General features: G+C 41.6%; 1 protein-coding gene across 6 annotated transcripts in view; it reads left to right on the forward strand.

Annotated features, from left to right (window-relative positions):
* The window catches only part of SLC26A7 (solute carrier family 26 member 7), a 148479-nt gene that overhangs the window by 105314 nt on the left and 20594 nt on the right, over nt 1-22571 (forward strand). For all 6 annotated transcript variants that reach the window (XM_067536291.1, XM_067536301.1, XM_067536311.1 and 3 more), the window contains 2 exons: nt 16207-16313; nt 19006-19072. In XM_067536291.1, the coding sequence (XP_067392392.1) occupies nt 16207-16313; nt 19006-19072 (174 nt within the window). The remainder of the gene's footprint in view (nt 1-16206; nt 16314-19005; nt 19073-22571) is intronic.

Genomic DNA, 22571 nt, shown 5'->3' on the forward strand with positions numbered 1-22571 from the left:
GGATGTGAAATGGAGTAGATTGATGAAACAAAATGTAATGCAGAGTCATAGTCTAATATAAATCAGAACAGCATGCCTAGTATTCACAACAAAGAACCCCTAGCAAATATTCAAGGCAAATATGGCTGAGATTCAACCAAATGGTAGTGATGGTGATTTGTTGAGTGTTGGTCTGATTATCACATATTTCAGGACAACCAGTAGATTTCCCTCTCTGAGGGAACCATCGATTGTCTTTGCCCAACAGTGGACCCTGCAGTTCCTTACAAGGGTTTCAGTTACAGGTACTGGTTTGGACATCTCTTTAAAACGTTTTCAAGCCTGTTTGTGGTCACTGTCTGTAATTCTGTTAAGGAGTGTTGATGGCTGCATTCTTCTGTTCTGTTTATAGGAGGCCATCTTAGGTTCTTCTGGCCTCTTCAGTGAAATAGGATCTCCTCATAGCAGGTAGCATAGAAGGAGATCTTCATAGTAGTTGCATTAAAAGTCTGAACTGATAAATAACTTTTTGGAACAGTTCAACGGGGTGATATTTTTCAGACTGTAACAGAGGAGAAGAAGGATCTCTGGGTCTTATCCACAGGTGTAACATAGTCTTTCATGAATTCTGTGTGCGGCATGTGGCAAAGTTCTGAGTATGTTTTGTACCACCTACATTCTAGTCTGTGCTTCACACTCTTGACACTGGTTGCCAGAGTTCCCAAGTGATCTGTGTGGATGAGGTGGAGAGAGGTTGTATTTCTGGGCAAGTGAATTGATGCCAGTTGGTAGGAGACTATAACTATTCCATCAACACGTTGTTCTAATGACTAGATGGTGTTTTTTACCAGGATGTTCTGGAAGCTCATCTGAATCAAAAGTCTTCAGAAGTAGACTAGCCTGGTTGATTTTTTTCCCTTGTGGGAAGGTTAGAAAGCATTGATATCTTTTAGAGGAAGAGACAGTCAGACAAGGCTAAAAGCCTGGTTATTACACCTAAGACATCTATCACTAATGTTAAGATAAAATCAAGAGTGTATCAGCTGTGTGAATATGCCTGGAATGTACCTGGGAGAATCCCAAGTTTACCATTGTAGACATGAGGTCCTGAGCCAATGAGATGGAGATATTGTCAGCATAGGTCTTGAAGTCTCCTAGGAGAAATTGTAGATTATTCCAGTACCAGGCTTGATAGTAGTTCAGTTAGCTGCCAAAGGAACAAAGAAGGCTTCTGTATTGGACAATAAAATTGCCATGCTGATTCCATCTCTGGACTCTTGTGTGTTGAATATATTAGAATAATAATTCATCTTTGAGTAGTTGTATTATCACCTCTGTTCAATCTTTATAATGAAATGGTAAAGCATATTGCTCTAGATAGTTTAATTCAAATTGAAATATTGACTTTTGCAAATGGAAGTGTTGATCTTATATAGCAGAACTGTTTGAGGAGACCCACCAAGTCTAAGTAATATGAGTGACTACAATTAGTGCTGATCTTGGACCATAGAGGATTTCAGAAGTAATTGACAGTATATAATGAAAACATTCTATTGTTAGGTTTTTAATGTTTTGAAGATAGGAATTATACTAAAAACATTTAGAAATACTTAGCAACTGTCATTTTTGGAACGGGTGTGAATAAAGAGCATTTGAAAGTGTGTGTGTCATGTAACATAGAAGTCAGGTTTGTTATGCTCATTGGCTTGGCAAATGCAGTGTCTGGAAATAGAATATTAGATTTTATGTCAAATTGTTATCTTGCTCCTTCTTAAAAAGGAGAACAAAGAGGACCCCAGGTAATTATAGACTGGTCAGCCTAACTCTGATACCTAGAGGATAATAGGTTTATAAGACATAGCCAGCATGGATTTGTTAAAAACAAGTCATGTCAAACCAAACTGATTTTCTTCTTTGACAATGTTACTGGCCTGGTGGATAAGGGAGAAGCAGTAGACATGATATATATTGATTTTAGTAAGACTTTAGATACAGTCCCACATAGCATTTTCATAAGCAAACTAGGGAAGAGCAGTCTAGATGAAATTACTATAATGTAAGTGTATGCCTGGTTGAAAAACTCTACTGAAAGAGTAGTCATCAATGGCTCACTGTCAAACTGCGAGGATGTATTTAGTGGGATCCCACAGTGGTCAGTCCTAAGTCGAGTACTGTTCAATATTTTCATTAATAACTTGGATAATGGTGTGAAGCATATGCTTATAACATTTGAACATGACACCAACTGGGAGGGGTCGTAAACATGTCAGAGGATAGGATTATAATTCGAAATGACCTCGACAAATTGGAGAATTGGTTCGAAATCAACAAGATGAAATAAAGACAAGTACAAAGTACTGCACTTGGAAGGAACAACAAATGCACATCTACAAACAGGGGAATAACTGCCTAGGTATAATATTGCTGAGAAGGATCTGTGGGTTTTAGTAGATCACAAATGGAATATGAGTTAACAATGTCATGCAATTGTGAAAAAAGCTAATATAATTCTGGGGTGTAAAAATAGAAGTGTCCTGTGTATGACATGAGAGGTAATTATCCCCCTCTACTTGGCACTGGTGAGGCTTCACTTGGAGTATTTTATCCAGTTCTTGGCTCCACACTTCAGGAAAGATGGGGACAAAGTGGAGAGAGTCCAGAGGAGAGCAACAAAGATGATAAAAGGTTTAGGAAACTTTACGTATGAGGAAAGCTTAAAAAAACTGGGCATGCTTACTCTTGAGAAAAGAAGACTGGGAAGGGACCTTCAAATATGTTAAAGGCTGTTGGGAATCAATTGCTCTCCATGTCCACTGAACGTAGGAGAAGAAGCAATGGGCTTTATTTGTAGCAAACGAGATTTTCGTTAGATATTAGGAAAAACTTTCTAACTACAATGGTAGTTAAGCTCTAGAATAGGCTTCCAGGGAAGGCTGTGGAATCCCCATCATTGGAGGATTTTAAGAATGGGTTAGACAAACACCTGGCAGAGAGGTCTAGGTTTATGTGGTCCTCCATCAACACAGGGGCAGGAGTTGATGACCTCTTGAGGTCCCTTCCAGCCCTACATTTCTATGATTCTATAAACTTCTTTTAGCATCTCATTTTATATAGATAGCTACTCTAACTGCTATCCGTTGACTAGTGCTCTATAAAACATACTCCTTTTAAATTCAAGGCATATAGCTTGAGATCTCTTTAATATTTCTTTAATCTACATCCAGGAATTGATTTTGCTTGCTAAATTGAATATCTGGAAATACATACAAGTTATAGGAAGAGGCCCAGGGGATTATCCTATGGAAATTTTGAAATTCCCAATGTAATTTCCTATATTTAGAAAATGAAAAGGTATTTGCATCAAAGTGGGGATTGTCTCTTACTTATGTGTTTGTACAGCACTGTGGGGCACTGATTCATGTTCAGGACTGTGAGGAACTATTGAAGTACAAACAATAATAAGTGGAAAACTCAGATTTTATGCAAAATCTATCTATTATTTTTCTGTTTTTTCCCTTTATGGGTGCCAGCAGGGGAACCAATCTTTTGTTGAAATAGTTGGATAGGGGATTTCTATATGGGACATTGCTTCTTCTCACAACAGCTGTTGTCCCTGTTTCACCTCCTGGCAGGAAAGCTGAGAGCCCCAGAAACTCTCCAGCCAGATATCAGTTCCTCCTATTACACTCCTCCTATACTTTCAGACTTCCTGCCTGGGGAGTCCTCACTTCCACAAAACCAGGAAAAGATATTCACATTCATGATGAGTAGATGAGCTCTCCATTAGAGTATACTGTAACCCCTGCAGCGGATTAAGCTTATCCCTGTTTTAATTCCATAGACTTCAGAGGAGTTACACCACAGATGAGTGCATACTGAAATTGTTTTATTACAACTAATCACATACCTGGAATGTAGAGAGACAAGGTAGGTGAGGTAATATCTTTTTAGTGAACCAACTTCTGTTGGTGAGAGAGACAAGTTTTTCAGCTTACACAGAGCTCTTCTGTGAGTCTGGGGAACTAACTCAGGCCTTGTCTACACTACATGTTTATGTCAACCTAAGTTAGGTCAATATACAGCCACTGCAGTGATTACTGTGGCTGTTCATGTCCATACTAGCCAGTGGTGCACATCCTCACCAGGAGCACTTGCACTACCTTAAGTGGGGTGGTGTGGGGGGCTGACAGTTAGAGCTGTCAGCCCCATGCAGGGCTCAGAACTGGAGCTCCCCCACCCTGGGGAAAGGGGACTGATGGCTCAGGCAGCAAGCCCTCAAGGGCTAGTGGGGTGACAGCCAGCAAGCAATGTGAGTAATGCAATGTCTACAACATGGACACTGCATCACCCTAACTAAATCGACCTAAGTGCTATACCTCTAGTGGAGGTAGAGTTATTAGGTCGGTGTAGTGGATGACTTACCTTGGCGGGAGCAATGTTGGAGGATAGACAATTACAAAGTTAAATTGATGTAAGCTGGCTTACGTTGACCTAACTCTGTAGTGTAGACAAAGCCTTATAGTGTCAGTGCTAAATACAAGGTGGAACAGATTGTGTAGTATAAGTGGTTAACACATATTTCAAGGGACCATTCAAGGGATATTTACTTCCTGAGCAAATGCAAAAAACAAAACATCATCTCCTGAGGTCTCACCATCTATAACCCTCTGACTGCTACACATATTTCCAAATATGCTGAACAGCTCTGCAGATGGACTTCAGAAAAACTGTGGAACCACTTACGGCACCTCACATACTGTGGAAGGGACCACCTCAAACAAGAAGTCATCACCTGCTCCCACACACTGGAAAAACAAAAACAAAATCAGGAAAGTTACCTGGAAATCATGCAAGAAATCCAAAACAACAATCAAAAAAACATGACCACAGTTATCCAACACAAAAACAAAAATCTCAACTCCAAGAGAAACTATGGCACCAATACCCACCACATGGACACTACATGACACCCAAATATCATCAATTTATCAAGCCTATCTCTAACTAGAGTTGAATTATCTGTACTCTCTTAAGAGACTGAAAATTTGCCCCACCACAGAACTTGATTCCATACTAGCATGTGGAGAATTAGAAGAATTCTTCCATTGGCTCTGCCTCAAAGAATTCTTTCACAACAATGACAACACCACACAATTATCATGTCCCACCAACAATCATAAGAAAAAAGAATAATCTGATTGGACAGTACAGAGCGGATGATACCACACTCTTGATCATTACATTGATTGCTTCAGGAAAAAATTTGACTGTGGGCAAATCTACACTACAAAATTAAGTCAAACTAAGTTATGTTGACGTACAGCCCTCGCAGTACTTGAATCAGTTTTATACATCCACACTGCTCCTTGTGTCGGTGGTGCGTGTCCTCACCAGAAGCACTTGCACTGATTTAACGGCCAGTGTGGGGCATTGTGGGATGGTCTCTGAAAGGCAGCAACAGTCAATGTAGACACCGCAGTGTGTACACTGACACTGCATTGACCTAACTACATCTACTTAAATGCTATGCCTCTCACAGAGGTGGAGTTATTAAATTGGATAGTAGTTCCCACTGATGTAACTCACCCACATCTTAGTATAGATGCCTACAGAGTTAGGTCGATGTAAACTGCCTTATGTCAACAAACTCTGTAGTGTAGACCAGACCTGTGAAATTCTTAACAAATGTGACTTCCACCACAACCTCTCCACCGCCAAGATGACAGCTATACAATGTCTGAAATCTAACCACCAGATAGTGATCAAACCAGCAGACAAGGGGGCACCATCATAGTCCTCAACTGGGATGACTACATTAATGAGGCCAACTGACAACTCTCTGACACCACGATTTACTATAAAGAACTTAAAGAAGACCTCAGACCACAATTTACTTAGAAATTTAAAGATATAATCAAATCCTTCCCCAAACAATGCTACAAACCCCAGGAACCCACCTCAGGGACCTTCTACATGCTTCCCAAGGATACGTGTACACTGCTGGTGGCATTGTTGGCAGTGCATGATTGATTCCGTGGGATCAATTGAGCGGCAGTGGAGACCTGCTCAGTCGAACCCAGATGTCGATGCCATTAATCCACCCCTGTAGGAAGAGTAATGCTGTGTCAACCAGAGGCCATTTCCCATCGGCACAGCACAGTGGGGACGCCACGCTAAATAGAAGTTAGTAAAGCAATGGGAGATACACAAGCTATGTAGAGTAGCCTGTGAATCTGCTGTTGCCTGCTGCTGAAATCCATCGGCAGTGTAGACCGGGCCCAAGATATACAAACAAGGGAACCCAGGCAGACCCATCATATCTGGCCATGGCATTCTTACTGAAACAATATCGGGACTCATAGAAACCATCCTCAAACAACTAACCACACAAAGGGCCAGCTTCTGTCAGGACACAACAGACTTCCTGCACAAACTCTGCAACATTACGCTCTCCCTCAGAACACCATGGATGTCACCTTCCTTTACACCAACATTCCTCACAATGTCAGCATAGCTGCCTGCCTCAAATATATACAAAACAATGAACAACATTCAGATATCCACCCCAAACACATCATCCCATTTAATTCTCAGCCATAACAATTTTACATTCCACAATGAACACTATGTCCATATCTTGAGCATATCAATGGGTACAAGGATAACTCCCCAATATGCCAATCATGGGCCATTTTGAAAAATAATTTTTGGTCAAATGCACCATGAAACCAATGGTATACCTGAGATACATTGATGATATTTTCATCCTCTGGACATACGAGTTAAAATCCCTCATAGATCTCCACCACAACTTCAACAACCACCACCCATCCATTAAACTCTCTCTGGAACTCTCCCATATCAGTGTCAAGTTCCTGAACTCCATGATTAGCTTCAACAATGGAACTCTACAGACAACTATATACAAGAAACCCATTGATCACCACATCTATCTTCATAGATCCAGTAATCATCCCAAATACATCAAGAAATCTGTTATCTATAGCCAGGCACTCAGTTACCACAGAATATGCACTGAGGAGAAAGTTCGGGATATATACCTTAGCACTCTCAAAACCACCTTCACTGAACAAAAACACTCCACCAGAGAAGTAGATTGCATCATGGAATGGGCCACCCAAATATTCCGAGAGAATCTGCTTCAATACAGAAATAAAACCCACTCTGATCGCACAACCCTAATTGTCACCTACCATCCCATGCTGGAACCCATACTGAGTATCATCAAACAACTACAACCCATACTTGATGGGGACCCCATCTTGAAATCTTTCTTGAACTCCCACTTCTGGCTTTCAGACAACACCCCACCCCCAACCTCTCCAAGCTCATCATTGGAAGCAACCTCCAAACAGAACAGGACACACCAATTCAAAGCAGCACCAGACACTGCCAGAAAAACAGATGCAAAACTTGCAAACATATCTTCACTGCTACAAAGATAAGCACACCTTTCAAGATCCATGGGTCCTACATATGCCTATCACAACATATGGTGTACCTCAACCAGTGCAGTAAATGTCCCAATAGCAACTCTATGGGTAGAACCAGACAATCACAACTCCCTCAAATGAATTCACAGGAAAATGATAAAAGACAAAAACATCATATCACCTGCAGATGAACATTTTTCACAAGGCAAACACTCTATATCTGACCTTTCAGTCCTCATCCTCAAAGGAAGCCTGCACAACTTTCAAAAGACAAGCCTGGGAGCTTAAATTTTATAACTCTGCTAGACACTATCATGGACTGAACAGAGAGACTGGATTTATGACTTATTACAACAAACTGCAACCCACAAACCTCCCCCTCCGCTCACTCCCCCGCCAGCTGCTTCCTTTTTGCCTTTTCTTCCCTCCCAGTAACTGAGGGGGTGTTAATGGGCCACTTCACCTTATATAGTCTTTTGAAATATGTATTAACTACTTAACCTAAACAATCTGTTCCACCTTGTATTTAGCAGTGACATTCTTAGGTTAGGCCTTGTCTACACTACACAGTTTTGTCAAAAGCTGCCTTTTGTTGACAAAAAAGTGGAGGTGTACACAAAACAATGTCTCCCGCCAACAAAACTCTCCTGCTTTGCTGACAAAGTAAAACCATTTTGACGAGAGGCTAGAGCTCTTTGTTAGATGGATAAAGTGTCAGTATAGACACTGCGTTCGTTACATCGCCGTAACTGGTTTCCAGGAGATATCCCACAATGCCCACCATAACTGCTCTGCCACTGTTTTGAATTCTGCTTCCTTGCATCCAGCTACACAGGCATGCACCCCTCACCTTTCAAAGCCCCTTTCAAAGCCCCTATGGTGCACTGCTCTCTGTGTTGATGCAACAGCTGCTTTTGTGGATGCACTCCATCAACACAAGCAGCATAGTGTGGACATGCAACAGCAATTTAATTACAGTGGTGGCTCTATGTTGAGGTAACTTAAGTCAACTTAACTTTGTAGTGTAGACATAGCTTAAGGCCTGGTCTACACTAGACTGTTTTGTCAACACGAGTCAGCTTTTTTCAGCAAAACAGTGCTGGCGTACACACTGCAATCACCCCCACCGACAAAACTGCTCTGTTTTTTTTGACAAAATAAAACCACCTTGATGAGAGGCGTAGAGCTTTTTGGCAAAGTTTAAGCGAAAAAGCGTCAGTGTGGACACTGCCCTTTGGTTATATCACTGCAAATAGCCTCCGGACTATCCCGCAAAGCCCAACCTGAGTGCTGCTCTGGTAAACAGTTTGAGCTTGGCTGCCCTGCTGCAGCCATCCACCCCTTCCCTTTCAAAGCCCCAGGAAGTTTTCAAGTAAACTCACTGTGGAGAGCTCACTCCACAGCAGCAGCAAATGCAGTCCTGCCCTGACTGCCCTAAACTACAGGGGAGGTGTATAACTCCTGATGTGCTCTGCAGAGCCAGGGAGGGAGGCAGGGGCTGTGTCCCTCTACTTCCCCATCCTGCCAGTGTACTGGACCCTCTCTGGTGAGCTGGGGTGGGAGGATGGGGGACACCAGCTGTGAGCTGTTTGTGCAGCAGATTCTGCCTCAGGATTGGTTGCTTCCAGCTGCTGCTGTCTGAACTTAAAGAGACAAGACATGACAAACTGTCCTCCAACACACACTGTCTATCTGTGTGGGTGTCTCTCTCTCCCTCTCTCACACACACACACTCACTCACTCCCTGTCACACACTCTCTCTCCTCCCTGCTCCCCATTTTTGTGGGCTTCTTGTGTTTGTGTTCAGTAATCTCAGTTTGGCTGACAGTTTAAAAGGGCCTATCAAACTAGTAGGATGCCCATGGAATGATGGGATTCAGAAACCTTCATCATGTGACACTTTGTCTGTCCCATGAGGCATTGCAAACCCTTCCCAAATCACCCTGCATGCTGTTGCACAGTGGGATAGCAACGCCAAGTGCACTGCTCCGTGTCGACAAAAGAGCGGATGATGTGAATACACTCCACTGACAGAAGGAGATGGTGAAGACATACAACAGCAGTTTAATTACAGCAGTGGCTGTATGCTAGCAAAACTTGTGTCAACAAAATTTTCTAGTGTAAACAAGGCCTAAAAGATATTACCTCACATACCTGTCTCTAATATCTTGGGAGCAACACGGCTACAAGGACACTGCATGTGTGGAATGTGTTATTGTTAAGTTTTAAAGAATGCTATGGTTAAGTAATCAGTCTCTGATATCTCTCTCCAAGTGGCTTGCCAAAGATATCTTGGATATCTCTCTGTCTTTTGCTGAACCTTGCAACAACCCAAGGGTCTAGGTGCTACCCCGGCTAACCAAGTACTAACTCATGGCCAACATAAACCTTGGAGAGAGTGATTGACGTGTGAGAGGATGATTGCGTTGGCTCATCCACTGCAGCTTTGTGTGTCTCTTACAACTAAAATGAAGAATGTTGGTCTGTCAAAGGAGGGTTCTTTAGTGCACTCATCAGTTTTCCTAAAATGAAATGCTGCTTTCATTCCTTCCACTGCCTTTTAGGGCATGTTTACACTAAAAACTTAAGTCGACCTATGTTAAGTTGACTTTCAGCCACAGGCTTTCGGCTACCCACTCCCTGCTGGAAGCATGGCAGCTGCCCAGCAGGGAGTAGAGAGCCTGAGAGGAGGGGGCAGCCATGCTTCCAGTGGGGAGGAGGGATCCAGGAGCCTTGGGGCATTAGGGAATGGGAAGCAGGAAGCCTTGGAGCAGCATCCAGGTTTCTAGTGGGGAGCAGGGAGCCTCGGAACAACAGCCAGGCTCCTGGTGGGGAGCCAGGAGTCGGGGGGCAGCCTGGATCCCAGTGGGGAGCTGTGCATGGCGCTGAGAGCCCAGGCTCTCAGCCCCCCACCCCCACCGCTCCACGTATGTCGGTGGAAGTGCTCCTCATGAGGATGTGCCCCCCCAACAGAAAAAGGACACTGTGGACATGAAGCACAGCAGCAATTATTGCGGTGACTGTAAGTTGACCTAACATAGATCGACTTAAGTTTTTAGTGTAGACATGCCCTAGAAGACAGTGGAAGGAATGAAAGCAGCATTTCATTTTAGGAAAACTGATGAGTGCACTAAAGAGCTCTCCTTTGACAGACCAACATTCTTCATCTTAGTTGTAAGAGACACACAAAGCTGCAGTGGATGAGCCAAAGCAATCATCCTCTCACATGTCAATTACCCTCTCCAAGGTTTATGTTGCCCATGAGTCAGTACTTTGTTAGCTCGGGTAGCACCCAGATTTTAGAAAAGCAATTTTGTTGATTGGACGTTCTAGTTCATGGGTTGTTGCAAGGTTCAACAAAAGACAGAGAAACATCAAAAATTTATTTGGCAAGCCCCTTTGAAAGAGATATCAGAGGCTGATAATTTAACCACAGCATTCTTTAGAACTTAACAATAACACATTCCACATATGCAGTGTTGTTATAGCCATGTTGCTCCCAAGATATTAGAGAGACAAGGTGGGGAGGCAATATCTTTTAGTGGACCAACTTCTGGTGGTGAGAGAGGAGGGGGGTTGCCAGTTGTCCAGTTTTCGACCGGAAAGTCTGGTCAAAAGGGGGACCTGGCAGTGTCCGGTCAGACACTAAAAAGTCTTGTTACCCGCAGTAACAGGCCTCCACCACTTGGGGTGGTAGTGGAAAAAGCAGTAGCTGCTACTGATACTGGAGCTGCTCTCCGCCCAGCCGAGCTGCTGATGCCTGAGGGGTCATGGAGAAACGTGGCTGGCTGACTCCCGGATCCCGCTCCAGCCTCTCCAGTGGAGAGATTAGTACTGGTACCCGGGGGAGATTCCTGTTTGCCCCCCTGTCCCACTGTGCCCTGATTCCCTGAACCTGACTTCTTGCTCCGGAGACCGACCCTCCCCTCTGCCCTGCTGTGTCCCAATTTCCCCACCCCGGCACCTCGCTCCAGGGACCGATCCCTCCAGCCCTGCCGTGTCCTGATTGCCCCTGCCCTGGCCCCTTCCTGCAAGGACCAACTCCCTCAACCCCGCTGTGCCCTGATTGGGCAGGCAGGCAGGCTCCATGTCAGCTCCTCTCAGCCCAGCTCTGCAGGTGGCAGTTGAGTCCCGGGGAAGTGGGGAGCAAGTGACGGAGAGAGGGAGGAGAGGGAGTGACAGAGGGAGGAGGAAGAGGCAGGGCAGGGGCGGGGCCTCTGGGAAGAGGTGGGCTAGGGGCGAGGCCTCAGTGCAAGGCTCATGAGTGGGGCAAGGATGTCTGGTTTTCAGTGATTAGGAAGCTGGCAACCCTATGAGAGAGACAAGCTTACACAGAGCTCTTCCGCAGGTCTGGGAAGCTAAGACTATGTCTTTCTATCCTACAAAGTTAAGTCAACGTACAGCCACCACTGTGCTTAAACTGCTACACACTACAATTCTTGTGTTGGCAGAGTGCATCCACAAGAGCAGCTCTTGTATGGACACAGAGAGCAGTGCACCATGGGTAGCTTTCCCACTATGCAACTGGCCTCACTGTGCTTTGGGAAGGGTTTGCAATGCATTATTCGGGCAGGAACAGCATCACATGATGAAGGTTTCTTAGTCTCATCATTCCTTGGGCCTCCTACTAGACTGACAGCCACTTTTCAACTGCCTGACGGGGAGTGGGGAAACTTGGGGCAGTACCTGGGTTCCCAGTGAGAAATGGAGAGCCAGGAGCCCGAGGGTAGCCCAGCTGGAGGCAGGGATCTGGGTGCTTCAGGGCAGTATCTGGGCTCCCGGCAGGGAGTGGGGCACCTTGGGGCAACATTTGGGCTCCCCGCAGGGAGCCTTGGGGCAGTTGGGGTCCCAATAGGAAGCCAGGAACCTGGGGGGCAGCCCAGCTTTGAGTGGGGAGCCCAGTGGGCACTGCCTGGCTTGGAGCAGGGAGCCTGGGGGTAGCTGGGCTCTAGCTGGAGCCCCCCCACTACCCTTCCGGCTTGCTTGTCAATTTCACAGCTCTAGCATGGAGTCATGAAATTGACAAGAATGGCAGCCAGTAGCCAATGTAAGTAACCTGCATGTCCACACAGACATTGCATCACCCTAACTGCATCAACATAAACCCTATGCCTTTCATGGAGGTGGAGTTATGTCGGTGTAGTAGGACGCTTATATCGGTGGGAACAAGGCTGTAGTGTGTACACTGACATAATTAGGTTGATGTCAGATGCCCTATGTTGACCTAAGAGTGTAGAGCAGACCAATCCTTAGATTGCTCTAGCTCTGTAACATCTGTAACAGTAGCAGGAGGTTCTGGTGCTGGTTTATATATTGAATTTCCATCAACTAGTGAGCCTGGCAAAAAGATTCAGAGAATCCATTGACATCATCACTAGCAGAGAAAGACATGTAAAGTATCTTAATTATTTGTTACCTAGTATTACCCTTGGAATCCAGAAACCCCAGTCAGGATTGGACCCCATTGCACTAAGTTTTGTACTAACAGAGAAAATAGTGGTCCCTTTCTTGCGGAGTCTTTGGACCCAGAGAGCTGTTGTTGATGTAGCATTAGGATCCAGCATTTAAAAGAGACCTGCATCATCTGGGCAGTAAAAATCAGTTGGGCCCACAGTTCTCAACAATTTTTCATTTTCTATTCCTAAGCCTAGGCTTTGTATCGATTGCCTGTTTTTTCATCTTCTCTTTTTCTTTCTTCAGTGTCGGCCCTAGAATCTAAAGCACTCTCTCCACAGAGTATGTAAACAAAAGTCAGTACCAGAATGTTTTCCTAGACTCTCCCACCAGTGGATCTTAGTCATGTTATAAAGGAACCACTTTATCTCAGAATGAGATTATACTCTGAATTCTATTTCCGTTATATCCCTGCTAATACTTTTTATAGGTAGCTGAAAGCTTGTTCTGCTTCCATTTGTCCAGCGGATATTTAGATTAATGAGGATCTCAGTGAAGTCCAGAGCTGAAATATGAATCTCTGGGCAAAAATCAAGGTTTAAAAGCCTTGAATGAACTAACTAAGATCAGGGCCTACAAATTGGTAAGTGTGTGAGTTGCTTAAAATGTGTAGAGACTTTTGTAGCTGTCCTAAGTATGGCAAAGTGAGCTGAGACATTAACAACATGGTAGCGGTGAGGCTCAGATAAATTTACAAATTAAAGTGCAAGTGATTTGGTTTGAAGAGCCGTAAATATTACACTATGGCTGAATGGGCTCAGTTTGATTCAGTTTGTATTTAAAATTCAAAGGTTTTGGGTTAGCTTTTTCATGTGTAATAAAAACAGCCTGCTAAATAGAAAAAAATATACTGGATCTCTAAACATAAATTAATATTAATGACTCACTGATTAACCAGATTTGATGGTTTTTCCTGCTGATATTCTGTATAAATCCATGCACATTAATTTATATAAGAGTTTTAATTTAAGATTGTGTCTAGAATTTATCATTATTTGGTTTCAAAGGATAAGCCACCTCTTTGCTGTTTGCTCAAAAGGGATATTGACCAAAAAAGACAGCAGATCTTTTTGTTGTAGTTTGGCACTTTAAAGAGTTGGAAGGAAAAAGTGTTATAACCTTTCACTTTGTGTAAAACACAACTTTATAAAATGTGATTTATATTTGGCAATAAAGGATCAAATTCTGAAGTCCTTACTCAGGCAAAACTTTCATGATTAGGTCCAAAATTGAATTGAATTTGACATTTCTGAACTAACTGCTGTGAAATCAGCCATCTTCTTGAAGAGAAAAGACATTGGTAACACTGGTTGTGTGATTGTATTATGGTCTATTCTCTCCACAAACTTGAACAGCTAGGATTGCAATTAATCAGAGATACATGCAGCTGTGGAGAAAAAGGTATATCCCTAAGATTGTAAACTCATTTCCATTCTTTTGTGACACTTTATATAAGACCAGATGCCACTCTTTGCTCCAAGTTCCCTCAACTATAACTATTTACTGAGTGCCCACAGTAATGCACAATAACTGTTCTGATGCTCACTTCCGCTCCTATGTGATTTCCCAGCATGCCCTATATTTAAGATATTTTGTCAACCACAGAAGTCCACTGGAACATGGCATGGGCCTGCCACATTTAAATGCCCTGAAAGTTGCTGTACTTCTCCAAAAAAACTCCAGAAACAGACTTCAAAGAGAAACTGCTGAGTTAGAAATGATCTGCAAACTTGACACATTCAAACTGGGTTTAAACAGAGACTTGGAGTGGCTATCTCACTACCGAAGATAAATTACTTTGTTCACTCATTCTCACCTCCTACTCAATGGTCGTCATTGGGTCTTAAGTACCGGACTCCACCTCCCCCATTGTTCTCAATGCACCTGGATATCTACAAGATGCCTCTGTGTTACCTATTTTCTGTATTACTGCATCTGAAGAAGAGAGCTGAAGTCTCTCGAAAGCTTATGTCTGCAAATATTAAATTTGTTAGTCTTTAAAGTGCCACAGAACTCTCGTTGTTTTTTGCTGTATACAGACTAACACGGCTACCCCTCTGGAACTATTTTAAAAAATATGTTAACTACCTCTGACCACTCCTGGCTTGATCTATGCTCCAGCAAACTTCCATAGTGACATGAGCAGTATAATGCTTTCTGGGGTTTCACAACAGAGCAGGGCTGGATGTTGTTGTACCTATTTTAAGAATGAAAACCAAGTCAGTCCTAAGGTGAAAATCTTCAGCCCAAGCCTCTACTTCTGAATGTGTAAAACTCCTTGTTGACATACCTGTGCCTGTGTAAATATGTATGTGCACTCTTGAACTTTTTTACACTTACATGCACACAAATGAGTGAATGCTGATGCTTCTAACACTTGGGTCTTATTATTCTGTCTGGTGTGCAAGTGTAACTGACAGAATAGTCTGGCTCCTTTTAAGAGTGCCAGTGTAGGAGGTTTTAAAGTGTATTTATACCTGCAAATCTATGTTTGCATCTGCTCACTTGGAGGTTACTGAGAGGCCTGGCTGGAAAATTTGGCCTTTAGTATGTAATGTGCTGAATCTCCCTTTTAGCCTGGCTGTTAGAAGCTTTCCAGCATATATTGCAATAGATGAGTAATTCTTGTCAAAAGTTTTACAAATGACCTTTAATTGTTAGGTGCAATCATGTTTATGCATTCTGCTGATTTTTAAACCAGTTATAGAGTAGGATAGGTGGTAATTTATCATTCCCTCCTTTGAATTTCCTTATTATTTTTGTTACAAATTACATCAATTTGGAGAGAGCTGTTCTTGCCAGCAGTATTCTGAGAAATGCCATCTGTAATCAACTTCACTGTGAAATACAATCCCTAGTTCATACCGCAGGTGGCAGGAAGAGTTCTCAATATATGATCTTTACAGATGTTCCACTGTGTAAAAGACGGCAGGTTTTTAAACGTGTGAAATGAACAAATTGTCACTAACTTGCCAACTTCTATAGGGCCCTGGCAAATCAAGTTGAGTTCAGCCTGAACAACCTTGCTACTGTAGCAATATATGTCACTATAAGAGCTTCAGAAATGGACTTCCATGACTACTAAGCTTGCTAGAGTGTCCAATCACTTTTGTTCTCTGAGGGAGAGGCACAATTTTCATGGATAATTCAGTATTCCTTATTTGCCAATGTAAAGATGCCAGCTCTAGTTATCATTCTAATGTAAACCTCTTGCTGGGAACCTACTGCTTGCACTTTAAACATATTTATTCCCAATTCATAATGATACAGTTTTGCAGAGAGCTTAAACTAACTGTGTCTTTTGTTTCTTTCCTTGAAGAGCGTATGGGTTAGTACCTATGTGTTTACAATATGCTTTGCTGCTAACGTGGGACTATTGTATGGAGTTGTCTGCACTATAGTTATAGTGATTTTCCGCTTCCCAAGGTGAGATATCATTTGTTCCTGAAATGTTCTAGAAGTAAATCATTGTGACATATATTGCTCCACACTCAGTATAGATGTACAATACACTGGGTTAAATAATAAAATCTCAATTTTTTTTTTTTTAACTAATGGAAAATTATAGATATAAGGACACTAAAAATGACTTTTTTTATAATGCCCTAACTACTAAGTGCAATAATGGCCTTGAAATGCACAGCGTGAAGTGTCTTAATGCTCTTATAAAAAGGAATTTACACGTACAAATTAAATAAACAAGTCAAGCTGGTGCATTTACTGGACATTAAAGAGATCTAAAAGAGCTTCATAATGTGAAATTATTTTATGATTTTTTTTTAATTATTACAAATATCTAGGACCCATGAACCAAGGCTTAGGGTAAGATCAATAATAAGATCAATACAAATTTCCTTCCATTAGAGCCTCTTTTTTGCTCATTGAAAAGTACAGGATGTCTGGCAAGCCTTAGTTACTGAGTGTCATTATACACCTCTAGATAGTTTACTGAAGGAGATGCCAGCTGACATTTTACACATTTTAAAATGTAGTAATAAAAACAAATAGCAAAACAATTCCAATGTTTAAAGAAAAATCTACACACTGTAAATTCTGTGTACAAGTTCCAAAAAACAAACAATGAAAAAAACTACAAATGGCACAAATTAATATATATTATTATATCACTAAATATTATTCAATTACTACTATATTACTAAACTATATAGCTGTGCTTAGGTTTTGAATAAAGGAAAAAATTCTTTGAGGTCAGCAATCCTGCCAGTGCTGATAAACCAACGATCCTTAAGTTACCTTCCCAATGCGGCTGGGTGCCTGCATGCATTTAGAGCTTCCTTGAAGTTAATTACTGTATAGATGGCCTCATTCAATGCACATTGAAATGAATGGGTCTCCTGCCGGGTGCAGGTGTCCATCCTTCCAGAGTGATGTTCATGATGCAGGATCAGGTTGAAAATAGGTTAAAAATGCTCATGATTATAACTACAGTAGATGATCTAGTTGAATTCATCAGTGCAGTTTTAACAACTTCCTGTTACAGTGATCCACTGATCATCCGTGCTGTAAAAGAGCTAGTAATTACTTATTAATGAACAAAATGTACATGTTTGGAAATTCTTGTTAGTAAGGAAAAGGCCAAATTCTCTCTTCAGTTACATCTCTGTGACCTGTGTTTCCACAGGATGTATGATTTGGCCCAAAGGTCACAAGTCTCAACCAACACCAACTGAAGTCAACGGGAGTTTTTCCATTGACTTCAGTCGGCTTTGAATCAGATCCCATGTGATCACTGATGTAATAAAGGTGATAAGATCCTTAAAATATTACTACAAAACTGAGCAGTGTAAGACAGTGTGTGTCATGCCATCCATTTGTGGGGGGAAAAAAGTGTGTAGTGACTACTGGTAGGGACGGCTAGAAACACCTATAGAAGTGAAAAAAATACTGTAGATACTACCTTGAAGAAGATGCAGAGCAGTACACTGCTGTTTAGTTGGATGCCTTCAGATCATTGGATGGAGCATATTTTTATAAATCAAAATAAATTAAATATGGCAGAATTTGTAGAAAGAGGACATGCGAAAAGTGCAATCAACTTTTCCAAGTCTCATCCAGATTCTGCTCTGATTGTTCTTGGTTTCCATATGTTGAGAATGGAAATGTTGAAATATTTGTATATTGTCACAGAAAGGTGTCTCAGTTTTGCAGACAGCAAGTGAAAGTCATTGAGAATATCATTAATTTTTTTTAACCCACATCTCTGTAGTAACTTTGATTTTCTAGGACAATATTTTTTTCTCTTCTTCATGTTCATATTTTGCAGGTAAATGTAGGTTACCTAAATCCAGTGAGGAGTAGTAAGTCATCCCTTTTTCTTTTTAAGGAGGACATACATTACACACTTTGTTGAGAGCTATGTCTACAATGTGAGTTAGGGATGTGATTCCTCTCTTCATGTACACATACTCATGTGTATAAATAGCAGTATACCCAGAGTTGCGTGAGTAGCAGCAACAAAGGTACAGCTGAGCCATACCGTGTACAAACTTGCCTGAAACTTGATGAGAACTAGTGCAAGTATGTGTACAGGAGCTTGGGAAACAAACCCCTAGCGCATAGTGTAGACATAGTTTACTTGTACAGGTCAGGGAGTGTCTCTTTCTCTGTGTTTCAACTGCACCTAGCACAACAAAGCCCAACACTTGATTGAGGCCTTTGGGTGGTACAACAATACAAATAATAAATACAATATCAGAGGCATAACAGGAGTAACTAACATAAATGAAGATTAATATTATTTTATTAAAAAGTCCCATTTTTCATACTTTAAATTTAAAAATAAAGCTACAGAAATTTTAAAGTAACATAGTATAGCAACTTTTCCGAATTGAAAGAGGCTACAGAACCAACCTAAGCCTACCTAGCTGTCTAGCATTTGTACACTGGAAGGATATTTTTTCCCAGTAACTGGCTGTCCTGCTTTTTATAGTGTGATTACAATATAAAATGTACTTTAAACATGCAAACATATATTGCAATTCTGTTGTAAGAGCAATGCAGTCCTCTATGCTATATTTTAGGCCCATGTCTTTACCTGCCCATATTCAAGATTACTGATGATCTGCTTTTATAACTTTTCTCCATGTATTGATTGCAGAGCAAAGACACTCATTTTGAAAAATATGAAAGAAGTGGAATGTAAATTCAAAACAGAAGCTGATTTTGTAAGTGTACTCTTCTGTTCCTTATAAATCTATAGCTTTTTATCTCCCATAGTTTGTTACAGAGGTTATAAGACTCAGTGCACTCAATAAATTATAATTAAATGACCATTTTTAGAACCAGTGGAAATATATGCCATGAAAATGTTGTGCTTTGGCATTGGTTTTGGGTCTCGTTATGGTTTCAATTAGGTATGCAGAATATAAAGTTTATATACAAAAATTAAGGGTTCTAGTCAATAGTTATCTTTGGTTCCATGGATCTGAAACTCTGTGAATTTCAATTTATGGAAGTTCATCTTTGTGCTTCTGTTAGGATTTGCCTTACATGGAAGTTTTGGGGGATCTACTAGTAATGAGTAGTTTCCAAACAGGTACTACTTGCCTTTTCCCTTCTACTTGATTTCCTTATTCCTCTGCAACCCCTTGACACCCTATACGTGCATGAGCCCTTCCCAACCATGATTCTGACCCATCTGCTTATCCAGAACCTGATTTTTCACAGTGCATCCACATGAGGTGGGGGAAGGGAGCCCCCTTTCATCACCTCTCAGCCAGGATCACCTTGGTCATGATTCACTTGAGAAGTGGATGGAATGATCCTACTTCAAGAGACTGTTTTCTGAACTTGCCTCCTCACCTGTGTTTTACACTCCCTGTCACAGATTGCAAATGTTTAGCTTATTTTCCATTACAATTATGATTACTTTGTATTACAGTAGTGCCCATTGGCTCCATGTGAGATCAGGGCCCCATTGGGCCAAGCACTCTACACATACATAATCAGAAACACTCTGCTCCATTCAGTCAAAAAGATAGACCAAAAGTTAGAGGGGAAACAGAGGTGCAGTGACTTGCTCAAAATCAAACAGCATGTCTGTGGCTGTGCTAGGAACAGAACCCACCTCTCCTGATTCCTAGGCCAATGTCTTATCTAGCCTCTCAGTGTCTCATTTTCTGCTCTGTCCACCTGACTTTTCAAGTATCCATCCATCCAATCTTCTTAATCATTCATTTAGCAACATGCCTATCCGTTATTACCATATAAGTGAAACTCTCCCATCCAAATCATTCATTTTCTGACGCTTGCATTACGTCTTGAATTTGGGTTATCTTGGACTCAAAAGTTGGGAGTTTGCCCAAGAGGATTTACTGTTTGGCATGCTGAAACATTTTGAGTGACATGGCTGAAAACAATGGTAAGTGAGAGAGGGGAGGATTCTAAAGCACTAATTAAAAACAATGTTGTGGAGCCTGTTCCAGTTGTTGATTATTAGATCAAATTTCAGTATTAAGAAAAAAAAAAGTTAAAGGAACTTTGTTAGAGTTACATGACCCAAAATTTGATCTATATTTCTTTCTCTTACAAAATATTTTAAAAAATTCCTCATTTCTCTTTTCTCCGAGTATGTGCTTCAGTTCTTTTTTGCCCTACATCACCAAGAAAGATCAGTGCCTGAGAACATACAATAACAAACTAGCATACGCAGACAGTGGAGGGAATAAAGTTTTAGTAAGGAAGCAGATTCTCAAGAGTTTATTACAGAAAACAAAGAGGAAAAACATTTTAAATATTAAGAAAACTGCCTTGGCCCATGCCTTTTAACATAATTTAGAACTGCTGGGTTGCAGTAGTTTAGGGTGAGTTTTTGAATGTGTGAATGCTGGAGTTGTGCAGGCTCCCCTTGAAAATGACAATTTAGAGATAAACAGGATACTTAAACATGAAATTATGCAAATTTAATCATCTGTTGTACAGTCAAGATGCTGTGGATGTATTGGGGTTATTCCGTCAATAAGTGAGCAGACATTTCAGTGTGGAAAAAATTGGGAGAATGTTTCTTAAAAGCATATGTAAAGCATGTCACATCACAGACACTGTTAAAAGCAAACTCTTGCCAAAATATAGGTGGTGCTGAGTAATGCACACAGCAGCTATGGATGTGGTGGGGAAACTAGTGAATAGGTTGCTTCAAACAGTTTTCTTTCCTCCTTGGGAAGGACACGTCGTAAAGGAGTTCAGTTTTTCTCAGAATGATAGAGTTCAAATTTTGAAATGCAACCAGAATGCTTCTAGCACTAAACTAGATCTGAATTTGTCATAGCTCCCCTCAACCATATCCTGAGGAAATAGTTTGATCTTGACAGGTTCTCTTGGTTGGTAGTTCTTGGACAGGGAGTGTTTTAGTGGTAATGGAATGCTAAAATGTATTATACTGTTCAGCCTCTGGGCGGTGCTGTGTGTAACATACCTTATTTAAGCTAACCTCAGCCATCGCTAGGAGAGCATTAAAGGATCTTATGGAAGACACATCTCTAGTGTATCTCTCTGAGAAGTAAGTGCTGCAGTCAGTTCTTATCTGATACAGAAGCCTGACCTGCTAGTAGCAGCCCAGCAACTTACTTTGTTCAAGAAGTACATGACATGGTGTCAGGAATAAATTAGTGCTTAAAGAGTAAAAGCAGAAGGAAAGCAACAACAAAAGTTGCCACAGAAGGAACAAAGCAACAAAGGATGCAGGATCAATCTCGTCAACATGCCATTCTTCAATGTCCCATAAAACTTCAATTTTGCTAAATCTATAGAATCGACAAATTGGAAACAACAAGGTTTGGTCAGATCCCAGGTGAGAGCCCCCAACTCCTTCCAGCAGCCAACTCTTATCTTCCCCTTCCCCCGACCTTCCCAGTCCTTTATTTTCAAGTTGGGAAATACAGTTCAGCTCTCCTGATGTGGGGTAGGGAAACCTATCTCCCTGTGAATCGTTGGTTGCTAGGTGTCAATGTCCCGATGTCTGGGTTTTCTGTCATCTCATAGGATTCTCCATTGATATGGGATCAACCTTGGCTAGTCCTTTTTAAAGACCCATCCCAGCTCAGACAGCTAAGTGACATTCATACCTATTTCCTCTTAGCCTGCCCTGAGAATGAACAGTCATTTTCCACCCACTGGGTAACAATGCAGTATATAGGAGAAACTGAGGCACACACAGGTGTCTTAAAAATATTACTGAAAATTTCCCCTTGTCGCAGTCTGTCATCCCAAGAGGTCCAAGAGGAAACATCCAGAGCATTAATGTTATTCCACTCTCTGAGCCTCATCATCAGCCACAAAAAAAACCCATACTATCTCCAGTTCAGAGAATAGACTTTATAGGCGCTTCTCTAGACTCTACAATAAGCAAGAACCTGCCTATCTGAGGAGAGATGCTTGACTCTATCCAGCCTAATCTGAATATTACAGTGCAGCCCGCAGACAACAGTGAAGATCTGCCTAAGATTTTGGGCCACATTTTGGCCTCCACATACGTACCTCCCGATGCAAAGATGCCATTCAAATGTCTGCAGACATGAATAATAACAGCGTATACAGCCTTGTATCTGGACAGGACTAAACCATTCCATGCCTCTCTTAGACTGTTTGTGTCGGTTGCAGATAGGATGAATGGCCAACCGATTTCCACACAAAGGCTGTCTAAGGGGGTTTCAGCTTGCATAAGGA

The sequence above is a fragment of the Emydura macquarii genome, unplaced genomic scaffold (assembly GCF_026122565.2).
Source record: "Emydura macquarii macquarii isolate MOO-44397 ecotype Brisbane River unplaced genomic scaffold, CSIRO-AGI_Emac_v2 contig_383, whole genome shotgun sequence".
Taxonomy (NCBI): domain Eukaryota; kingdom Metazoa; phylum Chordata; order Testudines; family Chelidae; genus Emydura; species Emydura macquarii.